This window comes from Acinonyx jubatus, chromosome D4, assembly GCF_027475565.1.
Source record: "Acinonyx jubatus isolate Ajub_Pintada_27869175 chromosome D4, VMU_Ajub_asm_v1.0, whole genome shotgun sequence".
In the NCBI taxonomy this organism is placed as follows: Eukaryota; Metazoa; Chordata; class Mammalia; order Carnivora; family Felidae; genus Acinonyx; species Acinonyx jubatus.
Window position 1 is genome coordinate 54,012,976 of NC_069391.1, and position 16,450 is coordinate 54,029,425.

Genomic DNA, 16,450 nt, shown 5'->3' on the forward strand with positions numbered 1-16,450 from the left:
AGGTGGGGGGCGGGGGGTGTGGAGAGGCTGGTGCAAAAGGAATGCGCGTTTGCAGGAGGAGGAGTAAAGCGATGATTGTGTAATTAAATAATAAAACAATCCTTAAGTCTGATTTGGAGAGAGCTCGAGCGGGGTCCAGAGGGTGGAACCGGTGAAATTTTCAACTTCCAAGTTTTGCAACGAAAGAAAGCGAGAGAGGGAGGGGAAAAAAAAAGAGCCCAGAGCAGAAAAGAGAGGAGTTTGGAGCCGAGCGGGAGAGCGGGATTTATCGTTTGGGATTTTTCAGGAGCTCGTTCCGATCCCCCTGGGCTCTGGGCAGCGGCGGCAGCAGCAGCAGCCTCCTCGCTCGGCCGGGTCAGACGCGGGGCGAGGCGGGCGGTCGGGCGGCCGGGCGTGGAGGAGCCGGCGCGGGCGGCGGCGGCTGCAGCCGGAGACCGCGCCGCGAGCCTCTTCCGCCCGGGAGACCTGCGCCCGAGCCCCCTCCCTCACCCCAGCCTCTCCCTTCTCCCCCACCCACCCCGCCCCCACCCAGCCCTCTCCCGCGCGCGCCCCGCCACCCGCGCGCACTCGCTCACGCTCCCCCTCGCGCACACACATGGTCGGCTCGCGGCAAAGTTTCGCCTGCGATCGCCACTCCGGAATCCTGCCGCAGTGCTCGGGGCTGTAACCTTGAACTTTCCCAGCGCGGTGACACATTCTCCTCGCTCTCCCTCCCGCGCTCTCTCCTGCGCCCCCCTCCCCGCCTTTTTTAAAAAAGCATTTCACCACCAACCACCACCCCAATCCAACCCACACCGAACCTTCGCGCACCCCCTAGCCCCCAACAACAACAACAACTGCAAAACAGAAAATAAATCCCCAAACCCAGGCGAAAAGCAGCCAACACCGGCGGCGGCGGCGGCGGCCTCGGCGAGCAGGGCCAGCGCGCTCGGACTGCAAGAGGGTTAAAAGTGTAGATTGGATTTCACCCCGGGAAATCTAGCACGCCGAGTGAACTTGAATCTTTGGCTATTTAAGGAGGACTGGGTTTGTTGTGAAGTTGCGGTGATCCAGCGCAGAGCCCCGTCCTGATTGATCGCATCGCGGGGCTCAGATGACTGTAAAATGAATAGATGAAATTCTTGCTTCTCGAAGATTTTCTTGGGCATCTCCGGGAAAGTGCGTTTTAAGGCGAAGTCATGATGTATTCTCCCATCTGTCTCACTCAGGTACATGTCTCGGTCGCTCTCTCGAGCTTTCTCTCTAGTCCGAAATGCCTTTGTTTTGTTTTGTTGCTCTCGTCTGCCGACAATTAACGGCTTTAGTTAACCTCGGTACGCCCCTTCCCCTCGCAGAAGTGGCCCGGAGTTGCGGCGGGATTTTCGGGGCGGCGTGGGAGCCGGCGCGCCGCCGCTCGCCCGAGGCCATCCCGCGCGCCCAGCCCCGCGCCCCGGGCTCGGGAGCCGGAGCCCGCGCGCTGCCAGGGCAGCTGGGCCGGGCGAGGCCGCCGGGGGTGGGCAGGGCCCGGGCCCGGGAGCGCTAGCCCCTGCGCGGCCCCCCGAGTGCCTGCTGCTACGCGGCGCCCCTGCCCAGGGTGCCCGTCGCCCCGGTCGGTCGCTGGAGCGCTGAGACTGATTCGGGCTTTAGAGGAGCTTTAGGGGGGACTGAGCCCTTATAAACAAGCAGTGAACTTGGGCGAGGGGACTCCAGCACGAGTCCTTGTGGGCGCCTCTGGACTCCGCTGCAGGCAGTGGGCGGGCGACCTAGCGAGTCGGAGGTTGTGGTCCGGGGACCCATTCCTTTGCTTAATTTGGGGATCTGAAACTCTGGTCCATCGTGATCCGCACTTTGAGGTTTCCCGTGACCACACCACAAAGGCAGTCTTTACGTTGACACGAGTTAGTTGGTCGTGGTGAAAGTTAAGGACTTTAGAACATGTTCATTTTGTGGAGACCTGTTCCTTTGACGATATTTGGGCGTAGCTCAGAAGGCAGAAAGTAATGCTGGAAAAGTAAGGTCATTTACATTTTTTTCACTTTGAAAATTGCCCTCCTAAGACCTTAGGAACAACGTTATGACATAAAATACTGGCTTTACACATTTTTGAGAACACGATTTATATAATTTTAAACCAGACGGTCAAATGGAAAAGCAGAGAGACCGAACAGACTTACCTGGGGGCAGTTTTCATCGCTGCCCAGCCAACTAACCACTGGCGAACTCACTAAATACCTTAGCCCTGAGTTGTTATTTGAAGCAGTATTTTAAACCTCCGAAGGTGTCGGACAGTTGACTTCAGCTTTTTGGAGGCAGTGTCACCATTGGTAATTGATAACCATTTTCTTTGACATTGGCAAAACAAACAAACAAACAAACATAAAAACTAAACAGTTAAAGAAGTGTCGCCGGGACTTAGGTGTGTTACAGTAATTTAAAAAAATTCAGTATCACGGTGATGCATTTTTATAATGGACAAATGATTAAGATTTCAATTGTATGACAATTAGAAGCCATTGTGATTGGAAAGGACTAAGGCATTCATAAATTGTGAATGAAGATGAAAACAATGATAAGGCTTATTCAGTGATTGGATACAGTCCTGTAGCTTTTTGGCTGACACATTTTTTATTGTTTATATTTTGTTTGGCATCTGAGTATGATTAACTTAGATATGGCTATTTTCAGCAAGTAACGTGCACTTTAATTTCACAAAACTGGAAAAATGAGTTGCTGAGCTATTTGTATTTTAAAGCTATGAATAAAGGCTAATACATATGATGATGAAACTGTTTCAGGTATAACGAATTGCCTTTAGTTGTAAAAGTTACCTTTCATATTAGCCATCAGCAGGATTTTTTTTCTCCTAGTAAACCATGTTCATTTGATATTATTTTTACGTTATTGAAGCATAGCTCCATTAAAACAAATTGAGGTAAGCTTTTTCGCTTACAAAGTACCACATCCCTTATTCTCACCTGTAAAAGATTGCTTTTCTATATAAATTTAGATTTCTAGCATCAGTTGCTCAGAAACATTGCTAGCGATTACATTGCATTTTTGATTTCCTCTAAATATCATTGTAAAGTCACTAGCTTTAACTTAATTTCTGTAAATTGGAAATAACATTGCAGCTTCGTGACATATGGAATATTAGGAGCATATATAGCATAATCATTCAGCTCTCACATTAGTATTCAAGAACACATACTTACCAACGCTAATTCATGATGACTAATATTCTCTACTGTTTTAGTAATGTAAATCTAGGTTGACGTATTAAAACTGTTTTTGGGATTGAAGGCCTATACTACAGAAGGGATTGTAGCTTCCACATTCTCACTTAATTAATATCTCTGTGGCTTTATAGGTAATGTGGGGTGTTACAAAAGTAAGAGCACATTAACAGTGCAACTTTTATATCAGACCAGTAGTTTAGTTTTGTATGATAGGAGTCTAATGGCTAGAGCAAAATGTTTTTTAGTATGTGTAAATACAGAATAGAGAAACATTCTTAACTGGTTGAAAACTTTACAAAGTGTCTCAGTTGTTGCAATAAAGTGTCTAGGTTTTAGAAAGAATTTTAATTCAAAAGGAGCTACAGTTAAAGTTGCTATTTAGCAAAGTGTGATGTAAAAGTGTCAGTATATTGATATAAATCAGTATTTCTACCTCAGTATAAATCAGACATAAAAGGAAAATTAAGAACCATCATATATGGTTTAATATTTTGCTTTTTCTAAAAATAATGTAAACCCTTAATAAAACTTTCACCTGCCGTGATTGCATTGACTTTTAAAATTTCATTGTCAGTCAAGTTCTTCAGGTACATAGCTTTAATGGTTTATTATTATATAGCAATGCTCCAAGAAGATCTAGTATTCTTCCACCTCTATATTGATCTAATTTTCCATTCGTTTCATGGAAACCATTGTTTCTGTGAAGAAAAATAAATATTTCTGGTGGAATTAAGATTGTTTACTTTTATATTTGAAATTTGTAACTTGGTTATTTTATCAATTTAGATCAATTAAAAGAAGTTTGAAAAGAGAAATGTCAGTGAATTTTGATAAAAATTCTGAAAGGGCAGGGTGGCATATTACCTTAGTATAGAGCCACTCGATCTTAAACCACTCAGATGCTCAGCTTAAGAAAAAACTTTCATAATTGTTCAGTAAAGTGTTATTGTGATAAACTATTCATTAGGACATTTGAATACCTTAATCACTTCTTTTTTTTTTTTTTCTTTTTTGGATGAAGACAGTTACTATGTTCCATATTCATGTCACTCAAAATGACTAAAAATATATTGCAACTCATTGTTAGAAAACAGTCACACTTGAGAGATGACATTTTAGGTATGTTAATACAGAAATATATGTGACTTATAACAAACCTCTACTTACCATTTTTTTTTGGTTTTTTTGGAGGTTATGTCTCCATGTTAAGTGTTTCACTTGAAAGGAGTCCACAGAATGCTAAAGCCCTGAAAGATGTTTATAAGGCAAGTTTGTGGAGGAAGGAAGTTTACTATTTCTAGTTATCAATAAGAAAAAAAGTGTGTTTTAAAAACATTACTTGGCAACATTGGCAACAAACTCAAGACAAACTTAAAAAAACCAGCATTGTTTTGCGTGCATTTGCTGAGAAAGTCCAAATTCAGTCCTCAGATGTGCATTTTGATTGTGTAAAATAATTTATTAACATTTTGAGGTTTGTGACATGACAGATGATTTGAAACTCAAACAGATTTAGTAAAAACTATGTTTGATGTCTCTATAAGAAAATGAAATGTCACTGAACATAGTACTTAAGGATGTAAGCACTTAAGAGTTACCCCACCGCTTAATAATATCTGTTAAAATAATACAGCTTTTTAAAAAGTGGGGCAAGGGTAAAACACCGGGACAGAGCTCCCTCCCAGCCCCATGTACCCTTTACATTCTCAACTCTTTGGCTGATGAGTACGTATGTATGTTTTTTAGTCATATCCATAAATCATAGTAGAAGTCAGATTATAGGAAGTGAGTTCCCAAAGCATGTTTAAGTCCACATTTCCTTGAACAGGGCTTCCTTTGCATTATGTCTAAGGGGGATAAGCAAAGTTTTTGTAGTTACAGTGAAGACTGAAAGCATGGCCTCAGAAAGTATATGGAGATAGGGAGGTCTTATCATGGGCTGTGGTTGCTGTTAGCAGGACTGTTCCCACACAAAGAACAGATTGTGGTTTAACTCTTTCCATGGCCTAGTTTAATGTGCTCGCATAGTAACCGAATTGTTCAAATCTCTGCTGGAAACTACTGATCAGTTTAATGATTTCCTCCATGGCATTTGGTTATGCCTCACGCTGTGATGTAATCATCTGCATTCTGTATTGTTATAGAATTTTGATTTATACTCATTCTTCTGTAGGAACGCTTTACAGCAATATGTTACAGCCCTTGATAACTGCATTATTGATCGGATGGGACATACATATACCTTTTCCGTATGGGAAGTGCAGGCTGTGAACATACCACGGTCTTTAGCATTGGAAACCTGAATTTCATCTTAAAAATGGATTCAAAACTATATGGGATTTTTGGGGGGACACCTTCTTTGTTAGAGTGGCATCAGTGGCACTTTCTTCATCTTTAACCCTCCTGCAGTTCATCCTTCTGCTGGTTAGATAGAGAATTTATTTCACATAGTTCAGGGTGACTAGCACCAGTATGTACATTCTACGTTGGGATATGATAGACTAGAGAAAGTTATTTTCTGGTTGGGGTGACAATACAGTCAGTGTGACCAGAAAAGTGGCCGCAGCGGAAGTTCTTATTTGCTTCAGATCTTGGTTTATTGCATTCATGCAGAATGCGTGCACAGGGGGTTAGCTCTTTCTCTGAGCAGTAAATAGGCCTAAGCTTATGAGACAGGTTTTACCTATGGCAGGAAGTAATGAAACGCTAACTGCTTTGGGAAGTCACTTGAAATATCTGTAGGTGAAGATTATCTGCCATTCCTCACTGCCTCCCTCCCTTAAAAAAGACTTACATGGAACAGGCAGGAAAAATGCAGAACCCTAAGGTAGACCACTTAATTCAAAAGGCAGGATACTGTACGGTCGATACACGTGCAGCTTCCCAAGCCACGCATACACGCACCCACAGTCCTGCCGGAGAATTCACATGCGTAGCAAATGCATTGTATTGATTCCACAAAAGCAGTAAGTGACCAGCGGTGCACTCCCTGCACCGCATGCAGAGACACAAAGCATGTAAAGTTGGTGCCAAGTTGCCATTTTTCATTGTTCACCTCAGATGGATTTTTAAGGGGTTTAGAATAATTGCCATACTCCTGTGATCGGTTAACAAATTAACCGACTCTGTGGGGCTTCGGGTTCTGTAGGAAAGCTGCCGGAAGGAGCTTCATATAATTTTTGTTTTCAACTTTAAAAACTTTTGCTGGAAAGCGAAAGAGCGTGTCTCTGTGTCTATGAGAGAATAGAGTGAGAATGCGTGTGTGTGTGTGTGTGTGTGTGTGTGTGTGTGTGTGTGTGTTGGAGGTTAGTGTTGGTGGTGGAGGGGAGAGAACGCACTGCTCAAAGTATGGAAACCTTCTGTTCAGGACACTGATACGACAAGCTGTGTCCTTTGCCCACTTTCCCTCACTGTATACCGGTTTCTCTAGTTACCACTCTTGGAATGGTGCTGTTTCAGTGTTGGAATGTTGGACGTTTGATAAGAAAATGGATCAAGTTTAATGGCGCATGCTCTTTGAGCCACCAGCAGCCTCTTGCTGAGAGCATGCTCCAAAAGCGGGAACTGTGTGGCATTACACTGAGCATCTATATGCTTTGTGTTTCTGTGCCACAGAGAAGAGAAATGAACTGTGGCATCGCTCCTGCCTTCTGAACAGCTCTGCTCCGATTAAAAAAAAAAAAAAATCTCACTGTGTTCTTTGTAAAATGGTACTGCTTAGCGTTAGTTGGTCAATCAAATATTTAGATATTAAATTAGGTGCCAAGCACCTTGGTTTACTTACGTTTTAAAGAATGTAGGATGCATGGTGGGAATGAGGGGGATGGGCCAGAGTGGAAATACAAATATAAATCTTATTTTCTTTTTAGGAGGCAGAATCAACCTGTAAGTTTTGGTGGAAAAGGGGTTGCTTGTCATACTTTATTTTCTTCTTGTCTTGCTATTTTGATAATTTTAAATAAGAAAAGAATGTTATTTTTATGCCTAACTTTTTGTAGTGCTTGGGAATGGATTGTAGTTTTTTTTTTTTTTTTTGAGCCTTTGCAATGAAACTGACTGTGTATGTATTCTCCCCTGACCCCCCCCACCCCCATCTTCCACAGGATGAATTTCACCCATTCATCGAGGCACTACTTCCACACGTCCGTGCAATCGCCTACACTTGGTTCAACCTGCAGGCTCGGAAACGCAAGTACTTTAAAAAGCATGAGAAGCGAATGTCAAAGGATGAAGAAAGAGCAGTCAAAGATGAGCTTCTCAGCGAAAAGCCTGAAATCAAACAGAAGTGGGCATCCAGGCTCCTGGCCAAACTGCGCAAAGACATCCGCCAGGAGTACCGAGAGGACTTTGTGCTCACCGTGACTGGCAAGAAGCACCCGTGCTGTGTCTTATCCAATCCCGACCAGAAGGGTAAGATCAGGAGAATCGACTGCCTGCGACAGGCAGACAAAGTCTGGCGTCTGGATCTAGTCATGGTGATCCTGTTCAAAGGCATCCCCTTGGAAAGTACCGATGGAGAGCGGCTCATGAAATCCCCACATTGCACAAACCCAGCACTTTGTGTCCAGCCACATCATATCACAGTATCAGTTAAGGAGCTTGATTTGTTTTTGGCATACTACGTGCAGGAGCAAGGTAGGAGCAGATCGTTCTTTCTTCTAGCTCGGCAAACACTGCTCACAAACCCCGTATGCGGAGTATCTGGCTTGGGTTAGGTGGTCCTCGAGGCCCCTAGACCTCCTTCACCCACTCTGGCTACTCCCATGCCCACGGCCACGTGCGAGCCGTGGAAATAGACATGGAGCTTTCGTACCTGGATAGGCGTGGATGTCTTACAAAAGACCACAAAGAGATGCATTTTCAAATGTCTTTGAAAGCATGTACCTTTTCAAAGACGCAGACTAGTCTGCAAAAGATAGTTAATTACGATTCACTTTTTGTCCTCGGCAACATTCCTTGCATGCAGTCGTCTTTTCTCAGTCGGAAAATGTAAATTTATTTATGAAGAGTCAAACCCGCTTTTTAAAAATCTCAGTATAGCCTCCTAACTAGCGAGGTAGACGAACTTTACTTACGAATCTAGTCCTATTGCACCGAAAATAGAATTAACATTTCCTATCACAAAATGCCCAAGGTAGCATTTATCTATCAGAAAGTGTATCTTACGTAGAGCTAGATTTATTTAATTTAAATATTTCTATCAACACCTACTTCTGATTGTGTAATAATAGTCGCTGTCGATGGAATGGATCGTAGTTCTTGTTTAAATAATTTACGTTATAATATTTCCCCAGCGTGACTTGGGAAGACTTAGTATCATTAGTTTACTTGAATGTGAATTTATCAAACTTACCGAGGAGAAAAGGTGTAGCCCTCCTGACAGAACAAAAACAGAAAGTGGACTGGTTACACTGGTTTAAAATAAATCTCAAAAAGAATGTGGAAACCACATACCATACCTATTAAAAAAATACTTGGTAAAGAGGGTGGTGTAAATGTTGCCCGGATGAGTCAAAAATAGGTGAGATTTTTGCTGAACGTATTTTTGAGTTCATGAAATGTTTCTTTATTATTTTTTATTTTTCGTAGTATGCCTTTCCTTAAATAGTGAGAGTTGCTCTTCTTCAAATACATGGGTCAAGATACAGATTTCCACGTATTAGCAACAGTCCGTAGTAAAACATCATTTTAAAGAGCAGCATACCAAAAGTGGACTGAGGTTGGATCTGTCACAGGTTGGGTCATTTCCTACCTCGGCCTGGTGGGAGGGAAGCAGATAGGGGTGGCTGACAGGTATCTGACGTTCGTCATACAAATGTGGGATTCAAGAAATCGGTCTGAACTTTATTACTGTCCAAGAAAATAAAATATCAGGGTTATAGTCGTTTGGCTCAGAAATCTAGATACTTATCATGTGCTTTTTGTCTTTATAATTCCTTGATACAGTTTTAGAGATAATGCTTAAACGTCATTGAAGAATGTCTAGTTTGATTTTAAATAATATGCTGGACAACACATATTTGGAACGTTTACTATTTTTCTCTTGGAAACACCGCATTTACCATTTCCGTGCATTTAAGGATTAAAGTCCAAGCACTGATGGTTTAGGGAAAACTCTGTTTTCACCCTGTGTGTCCTAAAATCCAAGGCCATTAACACACGACACTTAATTTGACTGACAGCTGTCTCGGAGGTGACCTGGGAAGGTGGGCTACGTATGTGCGTTGGACTGTAGAGTGTGTTGTACGTGAATTGTGAAAGTCAGGGCTGGAAGTAAAGTTTTAAAAAGTGGGTCATGCAACTTTGTAGTGCAGGGAGGGAAGATTCACTGCTGCTCATACTCTGACTTGCTGGAAGGCTAGTCCTGGAGGTGTGCACGTATGTACATTCCCTCCCGGGGCAGGCAGCCAACTCTCGTGGTTGATGAACTGCCAATAAAGAACACATCCTTTGGATTTGTGAAGATAGATTGAAGAAAGAAAGCCGCATAAATGCCTTCTGCTTTGCACCATTGGTCCTGATAATCACGAAGTTTTAAAAACAACTCTCGGAGACCATGTTTTCAGATAAGACACTGATTTTGTTGTTGTTCTAAGTATCTGTCATAGAAAGCCTTCGTTATTTTACCCCGTACATCTATTCTGTATCCTCTCCTATCTGCCGGCGCATCATCTCTTCTTAACATCTGTTGGCTCTTTCTTTGAAAAAGTCACCTCAGGATGCTTTTGCGCTTTCCTTTTTTTTTCCAAATTTGTATCTTTTTATTTCCTTGTTTTCTTTTTTGGTCAAATGTAGGTTAATTGTGTTGGTTTGCAGTACAATTGATTGAAGAAGGCGTTTACAAAGATAAGTCTGTAGTCAATCAAAGTGCTGCGTATGTCCCATCGTGACTCTTTATTCCTCCTTTAAGTACATGAAAACCCACTTAAGTCTGTTTTATAAATCAGGCAAAGAAGTATGAAGAAAAACATGAAAGAAAAATAGGAAAAGAAAACTGTAATGTTTACAGTAGAATGAGCAATGAAATTACCTTTCTCCCCCCCCCACCTTTTTTCTCTGTCTCCCCACTTCTAAGCGACTGGGAGGAAAACATGAGAAAGAACAGAGAGAATGCCAAAGATGGTCGCCACTGGCACCAGGATTGGCATCAGACCCTCTTTGTTTAGCTCAGGATGCCTGTGATTTGTTAGTTGGCATCCGCATTGCAGTGTGGAGTGATGTTACAATATATTGACAATTTCCAGATCTAGAAATGTCAATAGTCCTCTTGGTTATTTATACAAGATCACAAGCTGCATCTCTTTTGGAGGATGAAATAAAGACCAACATATAATAAAGTTCCATTGTTGGCCAACTTCCTATGCTTTTCTTTTTCCCTCTTTCTCTTTTGGTTCAACCCACACTTCTTGTTTTTTCCCCCCCTCATGCCCAGCAGCCTCATGTTTCTTGAAATGTGGAAAGTTCCTAGAGCTTTGACACAAGCCATAGTACTACATCTGCATCTGATATGGTTTTGGGAAAACTTGATGCATTTTGAAATCATTTTTGATGTGTAGTGCATTAGACCTTTGCATCACATGGCCACAAGGCAGTATTTTCTTTAAGGCTAAATCTCTTTGTTATTCAGCCTCTTCTACGCATATAGCCCGGTTGACCGCGATTTAGTCCATTTGTTCTATTTCTCTACATTAGTAAAGGGTCATGTTCGATCCAGTCGTTTGTGAAATTGTATAAGCCCCTCACTTTACCTAAAATGTACACATCATGGGGGAGTAACTGCGTTTAAATCCATAAAATCATTTGACGCTATTGATTCAGAGAGCTGCGCTTCGGCTGTTTCGTTGCTACAAGAACCGCCATTTTGTTTGTGAAGTGCCAGGCGAGGGGGAAAAAAAAGGCAGACACTGTGCTTGATGCCAATAATGGTTGCCAGTGGCACCGAGGTTGGCATCAGACCCTCTTTGTCTAGTTGCTGAATGCCTTTGATTCGTTGGTTGGCATCCGCATTGCAGTGGGCACACTGGAAAGTTTTTGACAATCCCTGAATGAAAGCTGCTTGCTTGTTTGCTGCAGCAAACCTTAGCTAATATAAAACCCTTCCTTTTTATTTTTTAGGTGTTTTTTTTTTTTTTTTTTTCAAGGCTGGGAGAGATTAAAGGGAAAAATAGCTCTAAAGTGGCCTCCATTTTCCCAAAGATGTTAAAGATGTCCAGTGATTCTGGGGCAGGTGGTAACTGTTCCCCATCTTGTCTTTGTGATTGCATCCGTGAAAGCAAAACAAAACAAAACAAAAACCAGGCAAGCCTTGCACAGGACACCTTACTGGGACAGAAGTGGGCTGTACGATGCGGGGTGTGCAGTGAGGGTGTGGAGGGCCAGCTGAATGGAGTGATATATAATGCATTCATTATGACTGACTATTGCTTTCAGTCACATCACTGCTTATTTCTTATGCAAGTTTTAGTTCCTTCAGTTTCTGCCCTTCCAAATTTTGTAGTAACATGTTGAGAGGATCTAACTTTTCTTTCTAGTTAGCAGTGTGTAACAGTGTAAATGTTAAAAAAAAAAATAAGCAAATCTTAATGAGGAAACCTATGTGCTGAGGTCTGATACAAATCGTTCCTTGCTGAATTTCCCAATTCTGCCTCAGAAGGTTGCCAGATTCTCAGTGCACAATTCTGCACACCAGGAAAAGCAACCAAAAGGCTGAAATAATTTTGGTTGAAGTTTCCTAGATAGTTAGCATTACTGTCGCTTTCCCGTTAACCACCGTTATCTTGTTAATTAATAAGAAGGATTAGCAGTTCTACCCAAAGGGCTGCAGGGAAGGAAGTCTGGCCTATGGGAGGCCTTGGGTCCAGGCTGTGTCCCGGATGAAGGGGGCACAGGCTGGGTTGGGTGGGGGAACTGGGCTTTCTCTGAGGCAGGAAGAGGTCAGAACATACTAAGAAGTTTAGAGATCTCAAGAGATAGTAACTGTTGTCCTGAATTTAACAGGTTAGAGCTTAAACTAAGTCAGCCTAACTGATTTTTGGACTCTCCTTTGCACTCCTATTAAACCTGTTTCGGATACTGAAGAGAGGCCAGGAGCTTCATGGCTCTCATCAAAGCGGGGTTTCCTTTAGCCTTGTGGAGCCCTTAAAATCATGGTCCGTTGCTGGATGGCAACTTTTGTGGTGTTATCGTTAAGTGTTATGATCATTAAAGTACATTTGGAAGTTGTGAAAAATGTGACTTGTTTACATCATTATTATTGTTTTTGAAATAGAATCCTTCCCGGTTGTCACATATCATTAGCGAGGAAGCAAATGCGAAGAATTATTTTCCTCCCTCAGTTACTGACTTTCAGAATCCTTTTGGGTAACAATTATTTCTTTATGAAAAGCTTAAGTAGATAATGGTTTGCAAGTTGACAGCGTGTTTTAACATCTTAATAAATTTCACTTCATTTGCAGGTATTTCCCGTTTTGGGGAAAACTAAGCTTTTATACTGTTACAAGTAGGCTGCTCTCTAGGATGATTTGGCGTGCTTGCATTGCAAAGTGCTCAGAGAGCGTAAAGTTGGTGTGCATGTTTGACTTAGGGGAACACTGCTAAGTTTTCCCATCTAGCATCCTGTCCTTGACTGAACTCATGAACTGCAGTGCACATTTGTTTGCATTCTGGCTCACACACAATTCACCAGATAAAGAATGGCTCTTACTGGCATGCCTAGCTCCTAGGCTTAATGAGACCTTTGTGGGAACATATATTGTAAGATAAGATACTTAGCAATTTTCTCACTGATAAGAAGAAAACACAGTCTAAGGGGCCAGAAGTTCACCCTCCATGCCATGATGTCCCCGCCATAAGAGAGCTCTGCTAGACAATTCAAGAGTTAAACTCGGAGGCCCCAGTTGCCAGCTGGGAAAGCTTGGCATCTGTGTTCTGATATGGCAAACTAAGCTCTTGCATTGCTGTTAATATGATTTCACTTTTCAAAGGGAAAGGGGAGGGAGAGAGAGAGAGAGAGAGAGAGAGAGAGGAGAGGCTCGTTTGTTACATCCATTATGATTTTCAAATATTAAAAAAAAATAACAGTGACCCACTTTCTGGAGGCAGCGAAGGTAGGGAAAATATCCTACCGACAGCATTAGACATCCCACACACCTTCTGCCCTCCCCGCCCCCCCCCCATATGCACAGCAGTACACATTTTATAATAAAAAATATTCATCTAGATTATGGGTTTGGATCTGCAAATTCAGTGCACTATGCCTCTTGAGTGGTAAAATGACTCTGTATGTAAAAGAACCAAAATGCTGTTCATTATTCAGGAATGACGGTAATTTGGGGGGAGATGTGACTCCTTCCCAAGGGTGACTCCTCGACAGATTCAGTGTGTGCCTTGGAGCTTGGGCAGGAGCCATTTAGGGAGGACACCTGTGGCCACTGCTTTAAGTTCTTTAAAGTTGCTGTCTTCTAGCGTGGTGTGGGAGAGTGTTTCCACACGTCGAGGTAACATAGATTGGGTAGGATTTCTTATTTACTAAGTTGTTTTTCCTTAAAGTTGGAACTTGGGAGGGAATTGCCAAAAGGAAATTAAAGTTTTAATCCTTCCATTAACTTTTTCCTTTCACATGTGGCATTTCAGTCTGAAACGCTCCAAGATATCTGACTTAGTAAAGTCTTTCTCCTAATAAACGTTCACTGTGCCTGACTGGACTGAAACACTGGATCAGTGGGGTTAAAAAACCTCTGTCACGACACTCTTTTACCCTTGCCATCTCTGCCGACCTGTTAGGATTTCAGCACCTGAAGAGGGAGGGGCCCAGCGCACGGCTGAGTCAGAATTCTCTGGAATTCGTAAAAGTGGAGATAAGTAAGTTTTCCTTTCTGTCATCCCAGTGGCTTGTATGATAACTGACTTTACAGTGAAGGGAATAATTACCACTTTGTTGGAAGCTTAGGGCTGCAGAGAGTGGAGATAGCGGAGGAAAACCTTATTGAAATAGGAGATTGTTCAATATCAGAAATCGTGGGCAGAGGCAAGGGTGATGCCCAGCTTCTCGGTAGGGATTTCTGCTTGGGGAAGGATAGCATTTTCTATGTGCCGTGGCGGAGCAAGTGACCAGCCACACGTAATGTTCTAAGCAAAGTTTCCAGCTTTTTCCCCCTCCATCCTTGTGGGGGAGGAATAATTTTAGAAGTCTCAAGGACTGGTGGTTATGTGATGGGAAACTGGGGTTCTTAACAGCAGCGTGCCTCAGCGCCAAGCACAGCAAGAGGGGAACTTCCTCTGAATCATGCATGCTTTCCTGTGGCCACACGGTACGTCGTCCCGTTGTAGAGAGCGTTCTTGGGCCCTTGAACTCTAATTATGTGATGTGGTTAATTTAACTGAATTCAGTTGTGAGGATTTGGCATCGAGCATAAATCATCAGACGGCGAGGACCTTGTGAAGTCCGTGTAGTGAGGAGTGAGTCTGTGGGATTAGCTTGTGTTAGACTGAACGGTACAGGATGTGAGGCTAATGGGACTTGAATGGTTGGGCTTTTGGTTGTTATATTATTCAGAAAATTGGAAGAAATGGCTAGCAATTAACCAATGAGGTGGAAAGACCTTGAGGCTGAATTGAAGGCCACACATCGAAAAAAAAAAAAAGTCCTCAAAATTTACATCAAGCAGTGTTCTAAGATAGGAATGCAAACTATTCCTGTGCATAAATATATTGTTTATAATAAAACACTTAGGAACACATATTCTCTCTTTTATGATGATAGTTTAAACAGGACAGCGTTGATGAATCACAGACAAATTAAAGAACTCTGCATAAGGACTATATAATTGAAAATATGGGGTGATGGATGAAGTAATTTTACTAGCTGAGAGTTGCCTGGAGGTTGTATATTTTCAGAATCCCATTTTAAGGCAGTTCAGAGCATGTAGTAAGTTCTGGATGAGGCACAAATCATTTGAAAATGGGATTTGTTTAAACAAGTGCAAAAAAGAAAGTAAGAATTGCCTTTGGAAAAAAAAAAGTCTTTATTCTAAGTCTGTGCAGTTTAAAATTTGGGGTTGGATTTAACTCCGTTTCTCAAAATAGAAAATCTAATACATAGGATTCAGTTGAATTTTAAGATACACATATCTCCCACGAAAGTACACAAAAGCCTTTAATAGGAATCCGTTAATACGAAGTGACACTAATTTATATTCTGATGCTGAATGAGGCTGAAGATTTCTTTAAAAACTTGGGTTTTCCAAAGCACACTTTGAAAAAAAATGCGTGGAAAAAATGTGTCGCTGTTAACAGGGAATGGCAGAGCTCAGGACAAAAATCTAATCAGGAGCACAGATGTTAAGAAAGTTATTTGAAATAGGGTGCATTCTGTAATTCACGCGAGGAGGGGATTACATTTATGCCTATGTTAATAACGCGAGTATGTCAATACCCAGTCTATACCCCTCTATTAGTGAAATCTAAAGTGTGAAAAATGTTCCTGCTTAGGACAACTTGTATTTTATTATTCTGACATCTGCAGTTTCTGGATGGATTACCTTAAATTTGCTATGCTATGTTAAAAGCCTTGTTTTATGAGGTCGGTCTCAGCTTCTGGCCTTGGTGTCAGGAACCCTGCTACGTGATGCAACTTGCCTTGTTAGGTTTAATTGACCAAAGCTGATGTGTTAAAACAATTCATTTGTGCTGTAACTTATGCCCTGGCTAAGTTGCTACCTGAATCCTTTGACCTTGACTTGTCTGGGTCACGAAATGGCTGCAAGCTGTTTGACCTTTCTATTGTGCAGTAATGTCACTGTTTCCTCTTATTCTTTTATGGTAATAGCTGACAAAAAGCCCCAGCCCTGACTTTACACCCCAGTGGATTCGAGGCGTCCCTCTGCAGTAGCCATGTCTTCTGTTTGACATGGTCTGGCTGTAGAAGTGACTTTCTTTTGTTTGCTGACAGTGATGGGGACAAATTTGCAGCCCTCCTTGCTGCAAGAGTTGGGGGATAGTATTCTGGCATTTGGAGGGATTTGAATTCCTTCTGCTTAGATTTTCAGTTTCCGTGTTTTATGATGATGCACATCACAGTTTCCTTTCCCCCACTCTTCTGGGGTCGACTTTTCAGCTTTTTATATTTATGATTTCCTTAATAATCGCTTTTCAACATTTTCAGCTGTTACAATAAAAATATTTTATTGTCATTGCATAGGGTGAAAGTGATAGATTTATTTATGCTTTTGGGTACC

The 16,450-nt window shown here is 42.2% G+C and overlaps 2 protein-coding genes across 11 annotated transcripts in view; one reads left to right on the top strand and one right to left on the bottom strand.

Annotated features, from left to right (window-relative positions):
• Window positions 1-696, bottom strand: part of LOC106976837 (translation initiation factor IF-2-like) — a 47,591-nt gene extending 46,895 nt beyond the window's left edge. Inside the window, exon 1 of the mRNA XM_053204262.1 lies at window positions 568-696. Within this exon, the coding sequence (XP_053060237.1) occupies window positions 568-696 (129 nt within the window). The remainder of the gene's footprint in view (window positions 1-567) is intronic.
• The window catches only part of NFIB (nuclear factor I B), a 318,792-nt gene that overhangs the window by 80,542 nt on the left and 221,800 nt on the right, over window positions 1-16,450 (top strand). For 5 of the 10 annotated variants that reach the window (XM_053205094.1, XM_053205095.1, XM_053205096.1 and 2 more), the window contains exon 2: window positions 7,319-7,850. In XM_053205094.1, coding sequence (XP_053061069.1) covers window positions 7,433-7,850 — 418 coding nt within the window. In that variant the 5' untranslated portion in view covers window positions 7,319-7,432. Of the gene's footprint in view, window positions 1-3; window positions 1,209-1,301; window positions 6,926-7,318; window positions 7,851-16,450 lie in introns of those variants that run through there. The other 5 variants (XM_027047170.2, XM_027047171.2, XM_015074292.3 and 2 more) reach the window with 4 other exon arrangements.